At 46.7% G+C, this 25,813-nt stretch overlaps 4 protein-coding genes across 6 annotated transcripts in view; 2 read left to right on the plus strand and 2 right to left on the minus strand.

Moving 5' to 3' along the window:
• sipa1l3 (signal-induced proliferation-associated 1 like 3) overlaps positions 1-12,883 on the plus strand; it is a 34,524-nt gene extending 21,641 nt beyond the window's left edge. For both annotated transcript variants that reach the window (XM_057050453.1, XM_057050454.1), the window contains 19 exons: positions 1,503-1,691; positions 2,071-2,245; positions 2,582-2,685; positions 3,654-3,811; positions 3,899-4,481; positions 4,901-4,999; positions 5,078-5,253; positions 6,687-6,935; positions 7,389-7,571; positions 7,963-8,087; positions 8,338-8,453; positions 8,532-8,956; positions 9,088-9,294; positions 9,498-9,660; positions 9,740-9,911; positions 9,984-10,133; positions 10,215-10,341; positions 10,444-10,525; positions 10,643-12,883. In XM_057050453.1, the coding sequence (XP_056906433.1) occupies positions 1,503-1,691; positions 2,071-2,245; positions 2,582-2,685; positions 3,654-3,811; positions 3,899-4,481; positions 4,901-4,999; positions 5,078-5,253; positions 6,687-6,935; positions 7,389-7,571; positions 7,963-8,087; positions 8,338-8,453; positions 8,532-8,956; positions 9,088-9,294; positions 9,498-9,660; positions 9,740-9,911; positions 9,984-10,133; positions 10,215-10,341; positions 10,444-10,525; positions 10,643-10,837 (3,678 nt within the window). In that variant the 3' untranslated portion in view covers positions 10,838-12,883. The remainder of the gene's footprint in view (positions 1-1,502; positions 1,692-2,070; positions 2,246-2,581; positions 2,686-3,653; positions 3,812-3,898; positions 4,482-4,900; positions 5,000-5,077; positions 5,254-6,686; positions 6,936-7,388; positions 7,572-7,962; positions 8,088-8,337; positions 8,454-8,531; positions 8,957-9,087; positions 9,295-9,497; positions 9,661-9,739; positions 9,912-9,983; positions 10,134-10,214; positions 10,342-10,443; positions 10,526-10,642) is intronic.
• On the minus strand, positions 12,628-14,258 carry six9 (SIX homeobox 9). Its single transcript, XM_057050470.1, is given in 4 exon segments — positions 12,628-13,784; positions 13,851-13,975; positions 13,978-14,131; positions 14,133-14,258. Coding segments are annotated over 4 exon segments (687 nt in total). The 5' UTR covers positions 14,229-14,258; the 3' UTR covers positions 12,628-13,472.
• Positions 14,259-14,396: 138 nt separating this feature from the next.
• Positions 14,397-19,773, minus strand: six5 (SIX homeobox 5). 2 transcript variants are annotated; one of them, XM_057050457.1, is made up of 4 exons: positions 19,048-19,773; positions 17,830-18,139; positions 16,743-16,953; positions 14,397-16,666 (listed from the first exon to the last, which is right to left on the minus strand). In XM_057050457.1, the coding sequence occupies exons 1-4, from the start codon at positions 19,731-19,733 to the stop codon at positions 16,038-16,040; spliced, it is 1,836 nt and encodes a 611-aa protein (XP_056906437.1). In that variant the 5' UTR covers positions 19,734-19,773; the 3' UTR covers positions 14,397-16,037. The 2 variants fall into 2 exon arrangements, with proteins under 2 accessions (XP_056906437.1, XP_056906436.1); XM_057050456.1 differs by having other exon boundaries at positions 16,743-18,139.
• tbcb (tubulin folding cofactor B) lies at positions 19,095-25,709 on the plus strand. Its single transcript, XM_057050468.1, has 8 exons — positions 19,095-19,352; positions 20,465-20,670; positions 21,256-21,411; positions 21,532-21,675; positions 22,924-23,020; positions 23,527-23,718; positions 23,903-23,975; positions 24,084-25,709. The coding sequence occupies exons 3-8, from the start codon at positions 21,292-21,294 to the stop codon at positions 24,196-24,198; spliced, it is 741 nt and encodes a 246-aa protein (XP_056906448.1). The 5' UTR covers positions 19,095-19,352; positions 20,465-20,670; positions 21,256-21,291; the 3' UTR covers positions 24,199-25,709.
• Positions 25,710-25,813: the final 104 nt, after the last annotated feature.

The following is a 25,813-nucleotide window of genomic DNA, read 5'->3' on the forward strand; positions in this document are numbered from 1 at the left end:
AAGGGTGTGACTTTGATCCAGTAATGTCTACTTTACATCAAGTTAAGAGATTCTTTACAGGGGGTCCAATAATCATTTGGGCTACAATTCACATGAAACTAGAATATAATTAGACACAATTACTTGTTTTTCTGGAAACAAAGCAGAATAATTTTCTCCATTTCAGCCCCTGATGAGCTGAATTAAAGTGGTCTTTCAATCTCGATAGAAGCTTGTTAAGCTCTTTAAACCGCAGCATTTTCTTCTGATCAGTTTTTGTGCGCTGCCTCTATCTGTTGTTTTTAGCCGGATTACATGGCTGCCTGGCCTCATCACCTTAGCTGTTTCAACAAAAGAACCTCTCCACCATCTAAACACACAGAACTCGGCTAACAAACACAACCAGCGCACTCAGACCTGTTCCCACACAGAAAGAAAAAAAAAAAAAACCCGAGATTGATTGCAGCCATTATTCTCTCCCACTCAACCCTCAGCTGCTCTCAAATATCCTTCACCATAAAGTCTGCCATTTAATTCTGTTGCAGCGCTGACAAAGCAAGGTGAGGAAGACTTCCTCTGCCTCCTCCATCACACATTTATAAATTCGGCCCTCTGGCAGGGCTGCTAAGCATCGCTCGCTGTGGCGCACACACCGTGGTGACACCTCTGAAACAGCTATATTGTGTCAGTCAGGTTTTTATTTCTAAGCGGTGTTTCTGAGGTTGGAATGTCTGTCTACCTCCTGCCGGCTCCAGAGTTTTTGGCATGCATTTTTAATGAATCACATCGGTGTCTGTAGATGTGTTGAGTGGGAAAAAGCACCCCACTCCTCAGGGGTCGGTGTCCACTCAGCCTGGAGCATTAGTCAGAAACAGATATGCGCTTTACTGTTGTTGGAACTATAGTAGATTTATGTCACAAGACAGGATGAGTTAAAAGCCTCTGCACATAAATTTTGATGCTGTTAGATGCATGTTTTGACTTGACCTGAGTATTTTTCTGTTCCTGTTGGGAGGTCTTTGAAGGACTCCAAATAATTGAAGATGCAATAAACACTTCCAAATGAATAGACAAATAATGGTGATAAATCCTCCTGGATGCTGCTGAAACCAAACAACACAGACTCGACTGAGAAGAAAAACACACTGTACTTATCTGCTATTTCTGGAACACTCTGCCTTAGGGAATACATATATTATGGTATAATAGACTTGTGGAGCCAGACTAACAGCTCCAAATTGAAAAATTAATTTATGGTAGACATTGTTTACATCCCGGAGGCTTGACACAAATAAACGAATGTATGGAAACCCAGTGGTTCTTTATTTTATGGTTGACAGTGTTTTTTTAGCAAGCAACTTGTGGGTGTGGTTATGAATTTAGTTATGACGGGAATGTCCGTGGGTGTCCTCAGAAAGATACTAATGTGTGCATGTGTTGCAAAGTGTTCTTAATCCAAACCTGGCCTATTACTGCTTTCCTCTGTGTTCTGATATCACACATATGCTCCTGCCCACCTTTAGCTCGTGACACTGCGAGGCACTATTTTAGAGGATGCAGTGGCGTCCACAGGAAGGCACGGCACCGTGCGGGGTCTTCCACTCAAGGAGGTTCTAGAACAAGTCGTCCCTGAGCTCAGCATCTCCTGTTTGAGGCTGGCGCTCAGCACACCCAAAGTCACTGAACAGCTCCTCAAACTGGATGAACAGGGGGTGAGTTCTGCATTTGTATTTTATAGCTCTGAAATTCAGATGTTTATCGCTGTAGCGACAGAGCCTTCATTGTGGTTTCATCTGTCTACGAATTTGAACAGATGCGGCTCCCCAGATAGTTTGTACAAACATGCCAGAATCTGTGTAATGTGTGATTCAGTCCATTCAGGGAAAGGCCATTTGAGCGGGGCGTGGTGCTTTTGAACTGTAAAAGTTTTAATGTTTAGCCTTGTTATTTGTTTAATGCGTACCTCAGCGACCCCATCCTTGGCTGGGTTGTTTGCACAGAAAGAACGGTTTCCAATGTGTTACAGAATATTTTATGGGTTTTGAAGTGGCTTATTAACTGTGAAATACTGTTATCACTGCTTCTTTACAGTTGAGTCAGAAGCACAAGGTGGGTGTTCTGCTCTGCCGTGCAGGCCAGAGCACAGAGGAGGAGATGTACAACAATGAGGAGGCGTCGCCTGCCTTCTCTGCCTTCCTGGAGCTGCTGGGGGAGCAGGTGCTGCTGAAAGGATTCACCAAATATGCTGCACAGCTCGACACGAAGAGTGAGTCATGCTAAGAACATACACATAAATCTTTTTTTCTCTTTTATGTTGCTTTTACGGTTGTTGGAAGTTGGAAATGTCACCCAAGCTGGTTGCAAAGCACCGTTGTTACCTCACTTCTGAAAATCATCCAGGTTGCTGTATCGGAATAATTTAGATAAAGCAGACGAGCCAGTGAATATCATCAGAAAGGTCAAAGAATAAAGGAGTGAATAGACAGAAAGCCTCAAACCAGTCATGCTCAAATACAAAAATCCCCTTTGGGATTTAGAAAAGCCACCAGTGTTTAGTCTTTGTAACTGTTGTGAATTTAAATCCATTACCTCTGTTCTCTAGCCGATTCTACAGGCACCCACTCCCTGTACACCACCTACCAAGGCTACGAGGTCATGTTCCACGTCTCCACCATGCTGCCGTACATGCCCAGCAACCCTCAGCAGGTGAGAGCTTTAAAACCTAACCAGCACTGTCGCCTAGAACTGGAGGTCTCTGTGTTTATGCATTTAAAATTGAAATACTGTACACATGATTGGTGAAATGATCTTCGATTAGTTGCGGTTGTTTGTTCCAGGAAATGGTAAAGAGACTGGATCTGACTTAGATCAGTCAGTTATTCTGGGTCGTGTCTCTCTTGCTGCTTCTTCAGCCCTTCCCTTGTTGACTTCCTAGAGTTTCTCTTGTTATTGTGTGTTTACAGCATGTTTATAACCCTTGATTGTTGACCTTTGTCTAAGATCGCATTTGCAATGTGTGTATATTTAAGTTTCTTGAAGTATTTATGTGTGAGACTTCCAGATGTGAACATTCAAGTAGAATATCTACAGTATAATAGACATTTTTCTTCATCCTCACCAAATTATTTTTCTTTACATGTAGACTTGTACCGTCATTATTACACCCAGCTTTATTGACGAGTAAAACGAGAAGTTTGTTCAACAGTATTAACCCTCAACGTCCGTTTCATTGTATAAATGGCACAATAACTCCATCCAGAGGATGAGAGGCTGAAGTAGTTCTATGTTTGTAGATGCACTGCTCAGATTAGCCTATAGGTGGCGACAGGCACTAGTAAAAAATAAGATAAATAAATAACTGCAAAGAGCAGCAGCAGTTCCTTCAGTGTCTGAACACAGCTCGGTTGTGTTTATTACGGTGGGAAATTTGCTAAAATGAGTTTATTAATTTTTCCTTCGTATATAATCCGAGTTTTCAACCATCAGGGTTATTTTCCAACGTCTCAAGACAATGAGAGTATTGGTGTGTAACAAAAGAGCGCGATAATATCAAACGGCACAGAGAACTGTGATTCTGGATTCATTTCTATTTTCCTGTCTTTGACTTAATTCAGTTGTAACAATGAGAGCTATGCGCAGTTCAATATATATTTGCTTCCCTTCTCTTCCCTCAGCTCTTGAGAAAGAGACACATCGGGAACGACATCGTCACCATTATCTTTCAGGAGCCGGGAGCGTTGCCTTTCACCCCACAAAATATACGCTCGCACTTCCAGCACGTGTTCGTTATTGTCCGCGTGCACAACCCTTGCTCTGAAAATACCTGTTACAGGTAAATATTGAGCGCAGAACCAGCACATAACAATCATAGAAATGACTGTCACATTTTAAGTCCTTCCTCTCTCGTCTTGTCCTTTAGCGTTGCTGTAACGAGGATGAAAGACGTGCCCCCCTTCGGCCCGCTCATCCCCAATGGCGTTACCTTTCGTGACCCAGAGACTTTTCGTAACTTCCTCCTAGCCAAAGTCATCAACGCAGAAAACGCAGCGCACAAGTCGGAGAAGTTCCACACCATGGCAACTCGTACAAGACAGGAATACCTACGCGACCTCGCCGAGAACTACGTCAGCAGCACGCCGCTCGATTCGGCCGGCAAGCTCAACAACCTCATCTCCCTGGCTTCCAAAAAGCGCGAGCGCTGCAAGGCGAGGGAGGGAGCGGAGCTGGGAGCCTCGGGGGCCGTGGCCTGGAGGGTCCAGGCCCAGGACTTCAGTGGTGGTGGAACAGAGCTCCCCTGTGCTTTGGGCGTTTCAGCGGAGTTTATCCTCCTGATAGACTGTTCCACAAAAGAGGTGGTGTTTAACTGTTTCTGTGCCGACGTGATTGGCTGGACACCCGAGCGGCTGGCACTAAAGATCTTCTATGGCAGAGGAGATCACATCGCCGTGCGAGTACCAGAGGGCTGCGCTCAGGACATCAGGGAGATGGTGCAGAGGTTAAAGGTAAGAGAGTGGCAGGTGGAAGCTCACATTCAGAGTTTTGGGATATTTTAAAATTGTTCTGTAAAGGCGGGGGCCGAGCATCTTGAGAGAATGCTTTGTATTCCAGATTTTCCTCCCTCTTTAGATTCAAAACCAAGCAGTGGGTTGCAGATGTAATTATGCGAATTTGCTGTCATGGTGATGTTATTTTGAATTATGCTAAATGCTAGAAGGACTGTGTTTATGTCACGATAATCTGTGGAAAATACAATAACCTCCTGGAAAAAGTAGATATAGTTTATAAATGGGATAATTTTTCCAAATAAAAACACTGGATGTTAAAGCTAAAAGCTTCTTAAGGAATCGATCCTGCATTGATAGTAGCAATATGTTGCTACACAGTAAATATTTTTGTTTCTCTATCGTGCCCTTCCTGCCAGTCACTGACCATGGGCTGTGAGACTGTCGATATGACTCTAAGGAGAAACGGACTGGGACAGCTGGGCTTCCATGTTCGGCTGGACGGCACTGTGGCTGAGGTACTGTCAGATGGCCCATCCAAGATCTTGGTCACAAACGCGGTTGTTCCAAACCCTTATTTTTTCCGGCCGTTTCAGGTGGAAGAGTACGGCTTCGCTTGGCAGGCAGGTCTCAGACAGGGGAGTCGATTAGTGGAGATTTGCAAGGTGGCGGCTGTGACACTGACCCACGAGCAGATGATCGACCTGCTGAGGACGTCGGTCACCGTCAAAGTGGTCATCATTCCACCATATGAAGAAGGCGGACCTCGCAGGTGTGTTAATATCTGTATGCTGTCTATTTTTATAGGCTAACGGCAGCGGCGGTAAACACAGAATGTGTGTTGAGACATTAGACAGGAGGACGTTTGCAGGCTGTAGTGGATCACAGATAACCGTCCAAGCCCAAGTGAGGTTGTGGCTGGACTCCAATGTGCCGAAAGGATTTTGTGTGGGAGTTGGTGAAAATATGAAGCAAGGGAAGAGGCAGAACTGCATTTGGCTGAGGAAGAGATGCCTAAAGGGAAATAATTAGTTCAAATGTGAATTGACCGTATCTGTTTCTCTGTCCTTCACATCCTGAGAACTCACTCAGCATACTGTCATTTTTGTTTCCCCTCCTCCCACACTCCCTTTTTTTCCCCTCTTGCCATATTTTTCAACCTTTCATCTACGCTCAAAGCCTTGAGAGAGCACTAAACACCGGGGAGATGTTAATGGAGGGCTCTCGCCGTTGCAAACACGAACAAATAACCAGGAAGCTAAAATCATCTCTTAAATACAGTAATTGTGGCTGACTGTGCGATACTATTGCAGTCAGCACAGAGGCAGTTTAATTGCACCAAGTTACATCCCTTTAACATGCACACAGACGCGCTCTCTCCCCCTCCCCCTCCCTGGTAATTAGTCTTGATTTCACTCTCTCCGTTTTTCACTCGTGTGCCAAGCAAACAGATTGCGTGAGATTATGACCAGAAATACGACGAGAACAAAAGGAGGCCGCAGAATAATGAATTTGGTTGCAATGGTTGATTGAAACTGAAAGCTGTCCCGTTTAAATGAAAAGGACAGGAGGAGGGAGGGATGAAGGGAGAAAGAGAGAGAGGCAGGACCGAGCGTACGGAACTGGAGAGGCGTTGGGAGAAGAGGACATTTTTCAGCACCAGTGAGATGAGAGAAGTGGGTGGAGGAGAGAGAGGGAGAGGGAAGTGATCCCGTTTCGCTGCTCTGACTGGCGTACACATGCAGCAGAGGAAAAATGCTGCTGTGGTGCGTTTGTGTTTGACGTGGAACTCCAGCTGTCTCACCTGACACTGATGAAGACAACTTTGCATTTCAACATGTCTTCGTTCCCTGAGGTTTGTTCTTATGCAACGATAGGGATACAACTCAAGTTTGATGTACTCCTTTTATTTATGTACCATGTTTGTTTGCTGTTATTGTATTTCTTGCTAGGTCTTGCTAAATATGCTGCCACTGCATTGGTATTTATGAGTGTAATGTTTATATTCTCATAGCATTTTCAAAATATCAACTTTCTCTTCTATCGTCCGTCTCTTGTTGATGATGTAACTGATGTGTGCTGCAGCACACATGTTCTCTTGTTCGGTCATTTCCCAGGCTCACTGAAAATGATCATTAGTTTAGCTGTTTTTCTTGGGAAGGCAGAGGTATAATGATCATTTCTCATCCTTCTGCATCTCATCAGGGGCTGCACGGAGGAGTATGAGATGAAGACTATGGAGCACAAACCGGAGCCGGAGCCTTTGGCAGCCACTTACCGAGCCTCGTCTCGCCCTCCATGGCGGTGGGACAGCCCACCCATCCCTGCAGGGCTCCACAGTGCTCCCACCCCCCAGCGCTGGACACCCATGGGGCCCCCCCCTCCTCAGCTGCCGCGCTCACACAAAACCCTGGTGCCGGTTCCTTACAGGGAGCCCCAGCACGTCAACAAGAGGTGAGATTCTGAGCGTCAGTGAAGTCACTCGCATCAGAATAGAGAAAAGAACAGACTGGGATATTTATACCACTGTTATTAGACGGTATACTGTCACTCCATAAACCAGATAAGATTTGATGTTTTCACCTCAAAAAAGGTTTGATTATGTAACTCTTAAGGACGGAGCCTTCTTTTAAGGATGATTTTCAGTGGAATTATCCTTTGACAGATAGCTTAGGCTTAGCAAAGACATTTTTGGCATTTTTTTTTCTGTTTTCTTTTCCTACCTGTCAACCTTCAAGATTATTCAATTTCTTCATATTTAGATTGTTTTACATGGTGAAAAGCATAACACATGTGTGCTTTTGAAAATAAGAAGCAATAATATAACAGGCTGAGCATAAGTAGATGTTTTTTATGGTGTTTTATTGGTTTATTTCACCTAAACATTATCCTCTCTGTCTCCTTCAGGCCTGTGAGTTACCCGGAGAACCACTTCACTCTGTCTCCTGCAGGGGGCGACAGAATGCTACCCTACAGAAACCCCTCAGCCAGCTTCTCTTCACCTTCCCCGGGCTTGATCAGCCTCTCCCCAATGGGGCCACCTGGAGTCACACCGGGCCCATTTATTCGCTACAAACCCTCACCTGACAGGTGTGTTGTTGGGGCTGTGTGTGTTAGTCCGTTTTCCCCTGAATGATTTTCGTGCTGGCGTCTGAACGCCGCTCTTTAATCAGGCTCAATAATGTGGTGTGTTCAGATCTGCCGTCGGGCCTGAAGGAACACACTGTCTTCCAGAGGGAAGATCTGTTGTGTGGGTGGCTCTTCCCCACAGCATGGTGCTTGATCACATCTCTCCCTGCCAGAATTTTTTTTAATCACCAACAAACTGTCAAACGAAAAACCCAAATTTCTCCACACATTCTTTTTCCTCTGCGTTTGTTAGCAACTTTATTCATAGATGGTTGTTTTAAACAAAAATGACATTTGCATGAATATGTGAACTAAGCAAATATACTTTCTGCCCTGTGTTCTGCTTGTGAAGGTATGGAACAGGTCAGCGCCCCCTGCTGCCAAATGAACCCCATCTTGGTGTGGACATGACCTCCAGTGGTGAATCTTCCTCGGGCTTCACCAGTCAGGACAGCACCATGGAGCGCTGCAAAACAGGTACCCCCCCTTTCTGCATCACTGTACGCAGTAGCTCCATTTTTCTCTGCATATAAGGGTGGATTTTGGTCAAACCTCCACATTCCAGGACCAGTAGATATTTCTGGTGTGATTCAGAGATGACAGATTGTGTATTTTTGTGTGGGAGGAGGTCAGTGTTCAAATGTGTCAAAAGTAGTTCATCTCCTTTTCCATGAAGGAGGTTGAGTATTATTGGCTTTAATCCTGCGAGTGTCTGTTTTCTGTCTAGAACCTCTCTGGCACGTCCCAGTCTCGTCGTCTAGGGGGCCAGTTGGTGGAGGGGGGCAGAGGAGAATACCCAGACAGGACGTCCCCGGGAAGGAGTCCCCAGTCAGACACTCGAAGGTCAGAATCGTCATCAGATTGCTCAACCTCTTGCTTCTTCATTTCCAGGCCTGAATGGTCCGTTTTTGTCCTCATCAGGGGGAGACTCAGTACTCCAGCCACTCCAGCAGCAACACGCTATCCAGCAACGCTTCCAGCAACCACAGCGACGAGCGCTGGTTTGACGGAGGAGAGCGAGGGGCCGGGGGTTGCGCGGGGGACTCGGCTGACCCCGACCCCGACCCCCTCAACAAGGGGGGCTCAAACGACAGCGGCATCGATGCCTCCGCACCTTATAACAACGCTCGCCACGGGAACATGCCCAACAAGACCATGCACTGCTTTGCTGGCTATAGCGGCGTGCAGGAGCTGTCGGTGGGACGCAGCAGCGGCGGGGGAGACCCAAGGAGAAGAGAGTCCTCGCCCATCGTAGCAGCAGCAACCAATCAGAATAAAGGCTACCGGACGAGGACGTTCCCTCCTCCTGGCTCCAGCGCTGATAAAATGGATGCATTCAAACCTCGGTAAGCGACATCGGCGCCAATGGGACGGCAGCTCGGTAAAGAGGTGGCTGCGCTACTTTCATGAATCTTGCATTTTAGCACCTAGCTTGATGGAAAAGCACGCGTACCAATGTTTATCTTGTCCTGTCAAGAGCGTACACGCCACAGGGATACAAGACCCCCTCCGCTGAGAAAGCGCGGCCCGTCCGTGCCGCTACGACGACGCCCACCTCGGCTCAGCTCAGCAGCTCCGCTCCCAAGGCCTTGTACGGGAAGAGCAGGCAGACCACGTGGCTCACTGACGACGTCGGCTCGTCGCCTTTGAGTGCCGCCAAAGGTTCTGACAAAAAAGACAAGAAGTATGTTGGCAGCTGATCCGAGAGCCCACGGCCAACACAAATACTTTAATTAGGACCGACAAGTTCAAAGTTTTAATCGGTATTAATGATTCTTTCTTCAGGACAAAACACCGTAAACAACACATGATGTTTGAAGATGTTAATTAAGATGTTAATTTAAAAAAATCCAAGCCGCCAAAACTTTCTGTTTCTGCCGCCTGCAGGCACGTGGACACAAATTCCAAGAACGTTTTTGGGCAGCCTCGTCTACGGGCGTCGCTGAGGGACCTGCGTTCCCCACGCCGGACGTACAAGAGCACGATTGAAGACGACCTCAAGAAACTGATCATTATGGACAGTCCGGGAGAGACGCCACAAAGAGATCCAGTGAGGAACCTGTCAGGCAAACCCGGGCGTTGCCAGTTTGGCCACCATGAACCCATTTTCTTCACTCCTCTCTTTCTAGTCTCCACGGCGACCGCTGCAGCGCACCTTTTCTGACGAGTCTCTGTGCAGCGGGCGCCGAGAGGCCAGCTTCGCCAACTCTGATGACCAGGGAGCCCCCAATGACGTCCTCTTCACGTCCACGCTGCCCACACGCAGACACGGCGTCTCCAACCAGATTCAAGCCAAAAAGAGTGAGTTGACCCGCGAGACGTGACCGATTCTTTATATCTGTAGGTGTTTGATCGCAGCCCTTTTCCTCTCAGTGCCTCTCTCAGCCTCCGAGCTGTCTCTCGCCGAAGTCCGAGATAAAGTCCCCCCACTGAGGAGGCTGGATCCCGGGCTGATGCCGCTCCCTGACACAGCCGGCGGACTGGAGTGGTCCAGCCTGGTCAGCGCCGCTAAAGCCTATGAAGGTAAGGCTGTTCTGAAGCCAGGAAAGAAAGTCCTCAGATCTTCTGCTGCTGTAATTCCCTGTGACTGTGCTCCTGCCGCAGCACAAAGAGCCGTTTCTCTCTTCTCGCTGACGGAGCCGCAGACCGGAGCTGCAGACGTGAGACCGGTCACCAGTCCGGTCCAGTTTCACACCCCTCAGACGCCTCGGACCACACCGACATTCAGCGGGTGCGACGCCTTCGCTGTGGCACGGACGAGCGAGTCGCAGGTTCTGTGATCTCATCCAAGTCAAACGCGTCTCCAACGTGTCTCTTCTGCTGTGGTTTGCAGGGACGAGGTGCCCAACGAACTGTCTTCTCGGCTTCACCACCTGGAGGTGATGTTGCAGCAGCTCAACACCGATTTAGAGAGGGTGAGGACGATGGTTTTTCCCGCTTTTCTGCTGTTTTTTAAAGGTTTTAGGGAAAGGTGGGTGTATTTCAAACGTCCCTATGCCCACGCTTGCTCTCCTTTGTCTCCGGTCTCCCAGGAGAAGCAGGATAAAGTGGTTCTGCTGGCAGAGATGGCCAACCTGAGACAGAACAACCAGCGCCTGCAGGAGGAGAGTCTGACCACCACCGAGCAGCTGCGCAAGTTCAGCAGACTCTTTTCCAACCTCGACAAGGCGGAGAGCAACCACGAGGCCCACTCCCTCACGCACGGAGCTGACTCAAAGAGGGAGTGATCATGCAAGAAAAGCGCACCATCGGGGCCCCGGAGGGAGGGCTACTGCGAGGGGAATGAGCTCAGTACCCATGATTCTTTGCACACACAGGGTGGCAGATGACATTGTCTCACTCGACGTCCACTGGACTGCCTTAAACTCTAGAGGACAACAAAAGATGCCATTTATTTTTCCAAACAATGCAGCACTCCCAGGAAATCTTCACAACGTGGTGTGTTGAGACGGAGAAGAGACCTTCCCTTGGTGTTCTCTGAGCCTGTTTATTTTTATAAACGCCGATCCAAATGTCTTATATACCTGTCCTATCTAAAACACACGCGCTACTATGCTAAAACCAGAGGAGACCCGACTGTTTCAGAGAAACAGGACATCACCCCGAGAGGCCTAATACTGTTCCTGCAGCCAGTCAGCCAAAAAGTCATCACAGACTGCACATCCCATAATGCGCTACAAGTAAGCGAGGCTCTACAGACATGGTACTATAGAAGCCTGAGGTACAATTCTCATGTATCGATATCTTTACTGTACTGATATTGTTGTACTAAAGAGTGTGTGATCGTGCGTGTGTGTGTGCGTGTGTGAGATGAACAAACTAGTTTACTGTATCGTGAAACTTTTGAATCCTTTACCTGGATGAGCTGCCCTGTAAAACAAGCCATCAGCGAGCTGACCGTACGCCTGTCTGAAGCTCAGCGATATAAAAGTATGGAATGGAATCCATATGTTTTGCTTGAGCAGTGCGCCATCATCTCAGAACTGACCTTCCACGCCACGTTACTGTTTTCGTATGTGGACATTCCTAAATGATGTGTGACGGCAGAGTGAGACACCAATTTAACACTCGCAGCCACAAGCTAACACAAGCTAATTGCGAAAGATGAGACATTCCATCTTCAGCAGTTCCAGATTTGGGGCGAAACTAGTTAAAGAAAACTAAATTCTGATTTAAGTGAGAACTGAAAGGGTGTGGAGGCGCTGGATGGATGATTACAGGCTGCATTTGACCTCATCCAAAAACAGTAACGGTACAACACTGAAACTCTATCATATCAATTGTCATCTGTGTTTTGCGACGGCCTAAACGAACTCGACAGACTATTTATGCTACTACCTTGCCTACGATATCTATTTTTCGTACAAAACCGATGTCTTCTGGAGGCTGGTGCTGCTCAGATGAGTCTTATCTTCCTGCATCAGTGGAGATGCTTGTGATACGGCTGAACTAGTTAATCTGACCAATATCATCTCTGGTCCTCTTTGTAAACCTTCTTCCTGGTCTGACTGGAACTGTTAAACTTTAATACCCAACTCGCTCAGGTCCCCCCCCTCCCCCAGATGCTGTTGAGGGCATTGAACTGCTTTAGAGCTTTGCAGGTCCCTTTAATATTCCTAAACACCTCACATCCCAGATGTTGGGTTGTTCTGAATGGGCCGCTCTCACTGTTGAAGGCACCTTGTCTGCTCACACTGTTCCTCAGCCCTGATCGTTCTCACCCACATACAGAAAAAATAATTTGAAGCAGTTTTTGAAACGTCACTTCTGACGCCAATCACATTGTTCTGGATCAATCTGGTGTTGAGTTGAGACTCCGGCAACACTCCTTATTCAAGATCAGAAACCTCTCATGCAGCTTCACACATGCTGTCATTTCTGTCTGTTTTGCTTACATATTTGTGATTCTTTATATCATTTTTTTGTATAATTGTAAGGTATTTATAACATTAAAAACAGCTTCCTGTTGAACAAATCAATAACGCATTATAATTAACAGTAAACTTGTACAAGTAGGTTTGTTTTTAGTTGATAAATATGTTGATAATTTATTTTTTAACGCATTCCCACTGTTGAGGACAAAGGTGAAGATGAGAGGGTACCGTTGTTTTGTTTATTCCTGATCTCTGTACAAAAGCTCTTTGATTTTCTGGCCATCTGTGCTCTGCAAGTTTACTTTTCAGTGTTTCCTTTGGGTTGTAATAACTTGTACATTTTAAAAGTGTAAATTATGTTTTCATTATTTTATAAAAAATAAAAAAGTAATTATACAAGTGCGTTGCCAGCGTCGTGCTGCTGTATTCTAGATGGGCCTTTCAAGGGAAAAGCCACAGGCAGATTGTGTCTTTTGCCTTCTGCCTCTGTTGTCCTTTGTCTCCCTAAAAGCATCGTCCAAGCACCCAAGGAGGGACTCGTCCTCCTTCCTCCGTTGACACTGGGCTTTACATAGGTGGGGTGAGCTGTCAAAGGCGTGCCATACAAGATTCTGAGGAGCAAGAGGGCAGGGTCTCATAGTCAAGGAGTCGGGATAAATCGCCTGTTAATGTTACAAATAATGTAATAATTTCCACAGCAGAACTCCAAGTGAAAGAAAAACAGAGAAATTGTAAAACAGACAATCAGAGGATGTGATGAAGAGGTGGAGGGTCAAAGTGATGGTGAAGAGAAGATCTGTCCAGAAGAAGCAGCCAACAGATTTAACCGGGTTGATTTTGTGTAGTGTGTAAATGTGGCCGCAAGAGGGCGCTGTCGCTGCACAAACGAACCTTGGACGAAACGATTAATCCCAGTTTAACCATTTTAATTATGTCTGCACTCAAAAATGCTTTTAAAAATTGCAAATTTGACAAATTAAATATTATCTCAGCTTTTTAATACAAAATATAAGAACCTTTTCTTTTTTTTTACATTTTCGTCTAGTTTTTGATGAAGACGAACATTGCACAGATATTTTAAAAAGTTAGATAAAACTGAGGATCTGGGCCCTGCTGGCTGTGCTGAGGGCCGCACACTGACCTCTGTGGTCTGGCCCTTCTGCCTCTGCTGGTGTTTCTTGAAATAGTTGCTGACCTGTGCGGTTGTGAGGCTGAAAGCTGCTGTGAGCTCCTGCTTGTCCCGGGTGGACGGCTATGGTTTAGTCTGGTACCACTCCTGGAGAATACTCCGCGACTTTTCCTAATTAAAAAGAAACAATGTAACAAAAATGTAAACAAACCAATGGATCGATAGTGCTGCTGAAACCTTGGGACAGTAGCTGGTCTCCTTGCCGTCCCTGATAGTTCCTGGAAGAGGGAACTTCCTCCTCACATGGTACTTCCCCACAGCTCCCAGGGGCCGACCCCTCTGCCTCTCAGCCTCCGTGTAGCTCTGAGCCACAGTTGCTGCGGGAGCGGCCGGCTGTGGGGGGAGGAGGGGAAGCACCCCAGCAGCGCGTACAGGTCAGCGAAGCGGCCCTGGTGGAAGGCGATGGAGGCCTTGGCCTTCAACCCACTCTCCAGCTCCCTGGGGTGAGCGCAGGAGGGGGGAAAGAAGGGGGAGGCTGTGGAGGAAGCCCATGAGATGCTGGTTCTGCAGGAGGACCTCACACACGCAGACAACCTGCTCTGCTGTGAAGATCATGGCTGCACATCGTCTGAGGAGCACGGCCGCTCATCTGTAAACGCACACACACACACACACAAAAATCACATTTGAATAGGTTTTTCTTAACAAATCAGGAATCAAAGCAGTAGGCAAATACAGAAAACGCACAAAACAAATCCTGGCGTCTGGAAAAAGAAACCTCAGACCTTTCTGTAAATGTTTATTACAATGTCACATAATATAAAAAATAGAATGCATTTGGATATAAAACAGAAAAAACAACAACCAACAACAGGACAGGCACATCATCCCTTATAAAACTATTAAAAACAATTCAAAATACATTATCTTTGGTTACATCTGAAGTTTATATGTCAGGTAGGAGAGTGAAAACATGCTAGTAATGTGCAGAAGCCCACAGAGGCTTTAATCTCTACTTACTTTGGTTAAAAAAAAAAGGCTCTTGTTTTACATACAGGACGTTTCCCTTTCAACCCTGATTCTAATCTGAACCAAAACAAGACGTTTTTTATCACCCCGAACGCCACTGGAATCCCTTCTGACATCACGGGGGACCTAGCGTGTTGACCTTCCCGCCGTCCGAAAGCCCTCCAAAACCTCAGCGTGACCTTTCAAATTAAAACGAAAACTCATTTCCTATGGGTTTTCTTTTCTCCAAAACATCTTTCAAGTACAAACTACAAACAGATTGATACATGCTTTAAATAGATGCACAAAAAAAGGACATACAAACACGTATAGGTTTTTTTTTCCTAAATCGGACACTGAAGTGTGTGTTTATGTACCAAAATGGCCAAAGTTTGACTGCTAACGACAGCAGTGAGCTCTGCTGGTGGAGGGAACATCAGCCCCCCCAAAATAAAGGAGCTTTTCCTGAAGTTTGAGCCCAGGATTCTCTGGTTTACTTTACAGATGCTCCACCAGGTCTTCCAGGTTCCCACTACAGCAACAGAGGACCGTCGTCGTAGCGACGCAGCGTAAACATCATGAGAGACAAAGGTGCAAAATATACAGAGACTGGAGGTGCGACGATGTTTCACACCGACACACGAGCACGGACACGTGCGTCCCAAAACGTGATAACAACAGTCCAAAAACATCAATCATTCAAATAAGGCACTCATTAGTGATCATCTTGAAACCGACACACGATTTCAACGCTCGGCATCTCAGACAAACATAAAAGAATTTCATTTAAATGCGCTTCTCCTCTAAATGCACCACTCGGTGCCCGGAAACGGGCCGACGCACGTTGCATAGAGCACGAACCCTTGTCCCCCATCTTTGAGGGCGGCCGCCACGTTCCAACGCAGTTCACCGACAGACGTGAAGCCCGGCGCCAGACCTCAGTAACGTGTCATGAAATACTGTTTTACGTGCCTGGAGAAATCACCGACACGGGAATACCTGAAGGAGAAACTGTGTCGTGAAGAGTTGCGTCAGTAGAAAATCCAATCCCGACTGTTCCCGGAGTGTTTTTGTTGTAGTGAAGCGGTGTAAAGAGTCACCTCGAGATTTTTTGAGATTCAGAGACGCTGCAAAAAAAAAAAAAAGAGCTTATGTTGTGTTTCCTTTCCTTTTTAGGAACTCTATCGTGGCCAAGCTGATGATTTCCGCTTTCCTGGATTTGTGAAAAATCAAGAAAGGCACCGACGGCAGGAGTCGCTACATTTGTAAAGGGGGAATCCTGGAATATGACGGGGACCATCCTGCCTTTTCCAGCCCAGAGGGAGAGGGAGGTGGTCCGAAAAGAAGCCTTTTTAAAAAAAAAAAGTCCTCCCTAAGTTGTTCAGGTCGACAGGAACGTCTGTGCTGAACCTTTCGCTACAAGCCCAGCTCGTCGTCCACAGGGACGGACTGGAGCTGAGTGAGAATCTTGGCGTCCCCGTCCATCTCCTCTGGGTTGTCTAAAGCCGAGCTGGTGTCCTGCTCCGGCGAGGGGCTCCCCAGCAGCAGCGACTCCCCCCCAGGCAGGCCCAACAAACCAGGGTCCACGGGCAGGTCCGCCTTCCCCCGGACGTCAAACAAAGTCAGACCGGCCGAAGAGGAGAGCGGCAGGGGGCTCCAGACCGGCTGCGGCGACTGGGTGTTGGAGGTCACGCCGCTGTACATGGGACTGAGGGTGAGCATGCTCTCCGGGGTCAGCGCAGTGGGCGTGGCAGGACCCACGGAATGGTCCAGCGTGTGGGGGGACGGGATGGCGCCGGTCTCTGGGGTGCCGTAGGGGGGAGACTGACTGATGAAGTTCAGTGGAGGCGACGCGAGGCCGCTCGGGCAAGAGGTCACGACGGGGGCGGACGGGGTGAGAGCCAGACTCGCTCCGTTAGAGGCGGGCGGGGCCTCGGGGGCGGGTTTCAGGGGCAGACTGGTGAGCTGAATACCTGCCGGGATGGTCAAGATCAGCTTCCCCTGCTGGACGCTCAGGTAGGGGCTCCCGCTGAGGAGAAGGTTACCTGCCCGAGACACAGGAAACGGTAAAAACAGGGCTCAGGCTAAAGGAAAAAGACAACAGTCGTGATCTCAGCGTACCTGGAGGAGTGGAGGGCAGCTGGATGATCCCAGAGTTCAGGAGCTGCACCCCAGGGGCCACGCCGCTCGGCGAGCCCACGCTCTGATGGGGCCTGAGCGGGTTTATCTTCAGAGGGGCCGGCGCGGCCGGTCGCGCCGCCGGAGCCGACGTCAGGATCTGCAGAGGCACCCCGGCGGACGGGATGGACAGAGACGGGCTGGCGGGGACGACCTGCGGGAAAGAGATGCTTGAAGAGGTCTGAAGAGGGGAGACGGGCACCAGCTGCGGCATGGAGACGGGGACAATCTGCGGGGACACGGCGGCTTTGGGTTGGGGGGCTGGGACGACTTGCGTCGGGGGGGAGATCGAAATAACCTGCGGGACCTGGATTTTGCTACGGGCGGACACGCTGGTCGGATCCCTCTGCTGGGGGAGTTGAATATTACCCAGCTGGGAGACAGAGACGATGGTGGTGGTGCCCGTGGGCAGACTGGGGGGGGCGTTCTGCTGCTGCTGCACCGGTTTTTTAATTATGTTCAATGTCTGATTCTGGAACTGAGAAGCTGTGGAGGTGAGGGGGGCTACTGGGACCAGCTGGGGACACTGGGACAGCTGGGCTCCTGAAGGCTGCTGGACCGGTTGGGATACTGGCACCCCCTGAATGGAAGGGACAACCTGGGGGAGGGAAAAGACCTGAGGGATGGAGGTGGTGGAGGTGACCACGGAGCTGCTATGGTTTAACTGGGAGCCGGCGGTGGCGAAGACGACGTACTCAACCGGCTGACTGGCGAAGGACACGGAAGACGTGGACATCACCACGCCGGCAGAGCGAGGGAGAGCGAGCGGGGAGGCCAGAGCCGGCGACGGGGGGGACAGAGACAAGGACGAGGACGATAGCGTCTGGCTGCTGCTTTCAGAATCGGGGACGCGGATGAACTCCATCTCCACGCTACTCTCCGCCTTAGACGAAGCGGCGGACGCCGGCGTGGGGTCGGTGCTCAGAACCACCGCCGGAAGACGACTGGACTTGTCCTCCATGGACGCTCCCTCTCCCTGCGGCGCGGGGACCGCATGCGGCTGCGCGTTGATGCTAGGTTTGGTGATCACCTGAGCGCCGTTCAGTATCAAAGGCGAGTTGGTCGCCACCGGATTCAGCGTGACCGTCTGGCAGTCCGCCATGCTGAGCCCGTTGATGATGACGCCGGCGCCCGCGTTGGAGATGAGGGAGTTTCCGTTGAGGAGCAGGGACTGGGCGCCGGCGAGAAGATTCCCGGACTCGTTGAGGATGAGGTGACCGCCGGCCCCCGTGGTCAGCGAGATGATGGGCGCGCTCAGCCCGGCGGGCCCCTCCGCTTTGTCGGGGACGTCGTCCATGGGGCTGGCCTCGTCCTCGGTGCTGTGGTTCCCATCAGACTCGCTGGGACAGAAAACAAACGGCTTTTTAAAACTTAGACAGTTAAAAAAAAGGTGAAATTTCCAAGAGCTCAAAAATACACTAAAGAATTTTTAAAACCAGATTCAAGCCACTTTTTTTAGCAGAGGAGTGGATGAATATTGAAGGACGGTGGTTTTTTCCTGTGGTTTGCCCAGATTTTCTGCTCGATCCGCATGGGCGTGTAATATAAACCATCCCTTTGTTGGTTATTTGGCTCTTATTGGCGCCGATGCCTTCAGTCTGTGCAGGTTAATGTGTGTCAGCGGCCTGGATAACCACAGACCTCAGGTCTGATAAGATAAATCTGCCATTCTTCTCCTTATCTCCTCTGCTGCCTGGTAACCGCTGGCTGTAAATCTCCGGCCCTCTGGGCTTCAAAGCAACTGCTTTGATGTTCTTCCCTCCTGCGTGTTCCCCACCCCCACAACCCTTATTAGATTACTCGTTTTTGCTTTTCCCCACTCCGGCTCCAGTCGCCCTGCAGGCCTTGGGCAGCAGTGCAGGGTTTTCGGGAAACGTGAGCCCCGGTGGGCGCCTGGATCTCACATTTCATAACAAAGCAACATGCTCCTGCTCTCGGACCTGCGGGACTTCGCCGCTGTCAAACCGAACCTTCCGTGTCCGTCGACCGTGTCCCGTCCCACGCACCGGGTTTATTGCTCTCTTTTTGGTTAGTTTTGTATCTTTCTCGCCGGCGCCTTTGTTTTGCGTTAGGGTTTGGAAGTTTGACGCACGGTGCGCGCGCGTGTGCGTGTGTGAGAGAGAGACCGAGAAAAGACTGAAACCACTCGCGCACAAGCAAACAAAGAAAAGTTGAGGACAGACTTCGTCTAAATGTAAACCGGATCCACGAGCGCGGAGTGGTCAGGGTGTTGGTGCGGGGCTCTTGCCTTTTGCTGTGGGTTCCGGACGGAGTTCGGTCCCTCTGCCTGCGGTTCTTGAACCAGTTGCTGACCTGAGTGAGGGACAGTCCGGTGACTTTGGTCAGGTTTTTCTTCTCGTCGGGAGTGGGGTACCTGTTTCTCTTATAACACTCCTTCAGTGCGTTCCGGGACTTCTCCTTGAAGCAGTACACGGTCTCCTCCCCGTCCCAGATGGTCTTGGGTAAGGGGAACTTCTTCCGGAGCCGGTACTTGTCCACTGCGCCTAAGCTGCGGCCCCGCGACCTCTCCGCCTCCTTGTAGCGGGCTTTCAGGTAAAGGTCCTGCAGGAACCCATGGTTAGACGGGTGAAACGCGTAGCTCTCCAGGATGGCGTACAACTCTTTGAATTCCTCCCGGTGGAAAGCCACCAGAGCCTGGGCCTTCAGCAGGGTCTCGTTGCCACGTAGCAGCTCGGACGACAGAGGTATGGTGGAGAGAAATCTCCACAGGCGCTCCACATTGCCCGCCTGCAGGAGGGCCTCGCACAGACATGATATTTGGTCAGTGGAGAAAGTCAGAGCCGACTTTTGGAAACTTTGAAGCAGCTGTTTCGAAATTTCGAGCGGATCCTTCTCCTTTTTGCAGTCCGTTCCCGCTGGCTCCTCTGGGCTGTTTTTGGATTGTTCCGTAGACTCCAAAGACAAGGAAGCCATTTTTACTTAAACTTTTTTCCTCCAGTGGTTCCTCCTCCCTCCCTCCCTCTGCTCTCTCCCTCCCTCTGCTCTCTCCCACTTCCCGACGTCGACCAGACCGTCGATGTATGTGACTGTATGGCACCGGTGACCACGCCCCCTCCATAGCATAAGAATGACCTAATATGCTTTTGTTTTCGGTCCCTCTCCTATTATTAACATTATTGTTGTTGTTATTATTAGTGGTGGTAGTAGTAGTAGTAGTAGTAACCTTGTTATTGTTGCTGTATTGAATGCGTTGTCTTGAATATTCGCCTTTATTTATTTTTTTAGCTACGTCTTTATCTAATATGTGTAATTGCCATATTATTTCAGTATTTGCTATGACTGTTCCGTGTTTGAGGTGGATTTCTTATGCAAACACTGCCAGACACATTCACTGGCTATTGCATCCACACTGCACACAAGACAACTTTGTGTTTTACACTTAGGTTCGGGTCGAAGTCTTTGAAAAGGATAATACGTTACAAGCAACCTAGACTTTTAACTAATTAAACAAATATTTACTATGTGCAAATATATACTGCACATGGCAGCGTAAAATATTTCTTGCCGAGATTTTCTAATGGATTTTCCAGATGCCCGAATTGTATTTTAAAAAAATATGCCTGACCGTAGCATTTCTGTGGTTATCTAAAGAGCTCGGTTTGGGGGTACTGATTGGTTCGTTTTCCTGCCAATCATTTCCACAGTCGACCAATCGCAGCCGCCTCTCCTCTACACCCGCACGCCATTGGCTCAGGCAAAGCGCTTTGCTTCGTGACTGGTGGATTTCCAGTTTGGGGGTGGGGACAATGGCCCATAGCTGGGCGTATCAGGAAGTCAAATTCGTGTTGCGCCACGGTAGTTGTTGGAACACACCTCTTCGGAACATCCCAACACATTGTTATTTTAAAAGGTGGGTGCTGCTGCCAATACCTCGTATCAAACATTCACATATCACATACGCATTTGTGAATAATTATTTGTAAGCCTGATTTCGAAACTAAACTCATTACAATGTGTTGTCATGGTAGCTGAATCGACTAGCTAACGTATTAGCTTTAACGCAGAAACCAGCTAAGACAAAGCTGATACATTAACAATGGACGTATTTGCTCTGATTTGGCACATATTCTTTTTACTTCCGCCAAGGAGGTCATGTGACAGTCAACGTTTGTTTGGTTCCTAGCTAAATGAGTCAGCGTTTTAAACGGATTTTGATTACATTTTCAGGAAACGTTGATAATGGGCCAATTTAGGAATAGATGATTACATTTGCTGAAGGATATATGATCTTCCAAAGGTCAAAGCCCCTTGGCTTTGAAAAGCAACCAACTTTGTAATGTGAACTTGTAATAATTCCTGAATATTCACATACTATTCTAGACATATAAGTCAGAACATGTGGGGGGATCGTCCTGCTTGTTTATATATATGGTACGATGGATGGATCACTGATATAGGGACTGTCCTCAAAATGTCTTGTTTTATTTCGTTTCAGGATTCCTATTTAGGTTGCATCGAAACCGTCAGCACAATGGACAGCGGATTAACAGTAGTTAGTGATCCTGTTGTTACTCTAAGAATAACAAGCACCATCTCCCCCTTTGAAACAGAGAAGAGATTTATGAGAAGCATCACTATAGCAGAGTTTAAGGTGAGCCTACTCATCATCTATCCCATGTCTGACAGAATGCACAAACTGGCCATGGCCTCATCACGTCTCGTATTTAAAAAAAATACTTGTTAATATTTTATTTTTGTACATTGTGATCAGGGGAAGCTGGAGATAATCGTGGGCTCGCCTGCCTCCTGCATGAACCTGGAGTTGTTTAGTACCGATGACAAGTTCCTACAGAAAATGGATGACAACGACGCTTTGTTGGGATCTTATCATGTAGACAATTATTGCAAAATACATGTAAGTATTTGGTCCCTTCCAAGCACAGTTAACATTATTGTCAAATTGTTGTCGGCCCGAGCTCTATATATATATGTGTGAAAAGTTGATTTATGCTGTTAAGGATGATGGCTAAAAATGTGTACAAATCGGGAGTAAAATGGGCATTTATGTTCACTTTTTATAGTTTGAGCAGGTGTAGTACCGTAATTTCCGGACTATAGAGCGCACCTGATTATAAGCCGCATTATCTAATTTTAGAAAGAAAATCAATTTTGTACTTATACAAGCCACACCGGATTATAAGCCGCAGGTATCCCACGTAGTAATATGAAAAATTAGATCGAAAACATTCAGTACCGGTATATGTTTTTATTACCGTATGAGACGAGTCACTGACGAGTGACAGACAGGTAAGAAACAACAGCCACTCTTTTCACTTGTATGTTTATACAGAGACCTTAAATCCAATTTTTATCACATCAGGATTTTTTAACTTTTCATTTAATTTAATCCGCTTAGCAACATAAACAAATATATTCTACTGGTAAATGCTTTTTTTTCTAACGGTGTCTGTAATGCAGCTACCTTGAAATATACGTTTGTATCAGCTACACACAAATTATGTTGTTTATGCTTTTTTACTCAAACAATGAACAATCTAAAACTCCCCGATGGCCCACCTCTAAAATCTTCTATTTTCGTCGCGGTGGCGATTGCTTTTGCCTTCCGTCTGATTTGTACAGCGGAAACACCGTGGCCGCCTGCTCTCTGTGTGTTGACCCAGTCTTCCAGAACGTTCTGAAGCTCGGGCCACCTGCGATGTTTACGTCTAAGAGCTTTTGTCGTCTTTTTGCTTTCGATCAGTTCTTCAGGCGGGCGTCTCCACCTTCTCGCCATTGATTACCGTAATGCCAAGATTACACGCGGCAGCTCGATTTCCTTCTTCAACCGCCAGAGTGATCGCTTTTAACTTAAAAGTCACATCATATGCTTTTCTTCTAGTATTTTCCACGTTGATGAGAGTTAGTAAAAAGGACTGATTCACAATAGTTGTGATAGTGCGCCACGAAAAAAACATAAATAAGCCGCACCGTAGAATAAGCCGCAGTGTTTAAAGTGTAGAAAAAAAGTAGTAGCTTATAGTCCGGAAATTACGGTAGTCTGTAATGTGAAGATACACTTGATGAACAGAACACTTATTGGCTGAAATTGCTAACAAACATAAATGCCGGTGTAGTTTGTTAAATCTGTCGTTCTGATTTTCAGGTCACTGACACAAGTGGACAGCAGGTGGACGAGTACAATGATGTTTCCAAAGTTCAGAAGGTTGAAATATCAGATGACGCATATGAGAAGAGAACAGGTAGAGCCTGATATCCTCAAAGAATATGTCTGTCCATCCGTTTCCTACCACTGTGTTCACTCCTAGCTGATGCCTCACCAGCCTTCAGGCGAGAGGTGTGGCACTCTTAATAATTAATATCGCTACAAATGTGTAATAAGTTTTAATGTTTTTTATTCCATGCAGTAAAACCCTTGTGCCTACTAGATGTAGACTGGGAGTGGTTGTGTAGTTTACTATTTCAGTCAATTATCAAAATATTATTTTTTTCTTTTTCACAAAAATACTGGGGGAAATAGTAAAGGTATTTATATATACATCATGTCTTGCATCTGAGCTGGGATAGGCTCAGGTGATAGAGAGGTAGAAGATGGATCGATGTCTCACTTCTGGTGGAATTTCCATAAAAAATATATTGTTTACTTTTACTAAACATTCCCTATATATTATTCAAACTTATCTCTTAAATGCTGAGCAGTTTTATTGTCCTTGTGATTATTTTGCTCCTATAATCCAACATCATACAGATTCGGCAAGATCGTTCATGAAGACACACAAACTGGGTCATTTTAATGAGGAAGACATGGCCAAGAAGAAGGCCGAGCTCGCTGCTCAGACAGAAGAGCAGAAAGCTGCTGCTGATGCCATTTCGGTTGGCAGCAGATGTAAAGTGCAGGTCGTGGGACAGCCCTCAAAGCTCGGCACGGTCATGTATGTCGGTAAGTGGAAAAACTCACCTCTTTTGGCTTGGGTGAAGGCGTATGTGCTGGAGTTGTAGCTCATTTTATCACTTGTTGCCCTAGATACAGGTTTATGAAAGAAAATAAATGTTGTTTTAGCTTTGTTGTTGTTGGAGCTTTATAAATCTTCCTATAAAGACCAGTGCATTGGTGTTCTTTGTAGGTACGACACTTTTCAAGCCAGGCTACTGGGTTGGTGTAAAGTACGATGAGCCCCTGGGGAAGAACAATGGAACGTAAGTTCGTAACGTGTCTTTTTTCCTTTAATTTGTGCACATTTGTAATCTTGGTTTGAGGGTGTATTTACTGGTAATTCCATTTCATCACATATTTTGTCTTCACAGTGTTGATGGGAAGCAGTACTTTGAGTGTGAGAATAAGTACGGTGCATTTGTGAAGCCTCTGAATGTGACTGTCGGGGACTTTCCTGAAGAAGATTACGGTTTAGATGAGATGTAGGAGTTTAATAATGGGATAGTGTGTTTCTCCCCAAAAACATGAGTGCTCTTCAAGCTTGTCACTAACCAGAGATAGATAAAAAGTAACTTAATGCTAGAAAAAGAGATATTTTGTTTGATTGTTTCTGTGTGGGAGGCATTACCATAAGAATCGTCAAGCAGATTCAGACAGAAGATCAATAGCATGTCATATTTCTGTCCTGAATGATTATCTTGGAGAAACTGTAAGAAAAAGAGACAGCAGCAATGGATGGGAAAAGTTTGTAAAAGAGTGTGGACTGCTTTTACTTCCTGTCTGAACCTGTTTTCTCTAACATCTCTTCATCCACTGGTATGACCACACACAGGAAGCTAATTAAACTGATTCATTGGCATCATAATGAATGTGAAAACATCGTCCTGAACATTGTGCACTTCTCGTCAATGAAATATAGTTCAATTTCTTGTGCATGCTATCTTTTATACTGTAATTGTTGGGAATAAAGCAGTTGTTTTCTGAAAACCTAAGACTCCCTTTATAGAAGATGAAAACAGCCGTGCATTTGTTTTCACCATCGTTACCATAAACAGCTGCATTGGTTCACACTTTGTCATCACCCTATTTTTGCAGCCTAATTAAGATCTCCCTTTCACTTGCCTGAGTAGTGTGGGACACTATGCCAGTGGGCCAGTGTTGCTAGATGGGAATAATTGTTGTATTTAAACATTACAAATTATTATTTTAAGGCCAGACATACGATAGCTTTGGTATTTCCGTGCAAACAAACCAACATTGTTTTGATTTTAGTAAATGTTCTCCAGGAAGTGATGCCTGCTCAAACCTGTCTGTCTTCACCTCTCTGCCAATTACATCAGAATGGGGGGGGTTAAAGCTTAAGGCATGAATTCATCCACACAAAACAAATGAAGCTGTGCTTGATATTCTGGACTGTTCACTGCTGGATGGGGACTCCTCCGGCACTCACAGGTGCTGTTCTGAAAATTAGGTTTGGACAGTATGTTCTGCTTGTTGCCTCCCCCAATTGTAATGTAAGATAGCTGCTACCTGTAAAAGTACACATAAAGTTGACTTTGAAATAAAAATAAATGTCTTGACATCGAGAAATGAACCATCGATTCAAGAGTTATTATTATTTGACATTACAATAAATGGGAGATATAAATCAGAATGACTTTTACAAACTGTTAAATTACATTCAAGGATGTAAAGATTAATTTGTGATTTGCAACACATGACTTAAATTAACTGTCAGCATCTTTGGCTGATAATTTCTTCCCTGTTTCTATCATCTTTCCTTTGGGGTCATAGTCCAGCTCTGTTCTGTAAACAAGAGGGTTTCTTTTCTTATGGCGCTATTCTGCTGAGTTGAAATCAATATAGGTGCTTTCATTTGCTCTTGTTTTTAATTACAGTAGTGCAAAGAACGATGTTTTTGCTCTGTTAACATGGGTATAAATATTGAATGTATTTCTGCTTTTCTCTGTCAATTAAATGTTATTCCACATGCTGAAGTAGTATTTATTTCTTATTTATATTAGTATTCATTGGTTCTTCCGGAAACATTTAGATCGACATGCTAAATTTTAGGTTGTCCTGACGTTTTTTTTCCTATTTA

This window comes from Takifugu flavidus, chromosome 12 (assembly GCF_003711565.1).
Source record: "Takifugu flavidus isolate HTHZ2018 chromosome 12, ASM371156v2, whole genome shotgun sequence".
Lineage (NCBI taxonomy): Eukaryota > Metazoa > Chordata > Actinopteri > Tetraodontiformes > Tetraodontidae > Takifugu > Takifugu flavidus.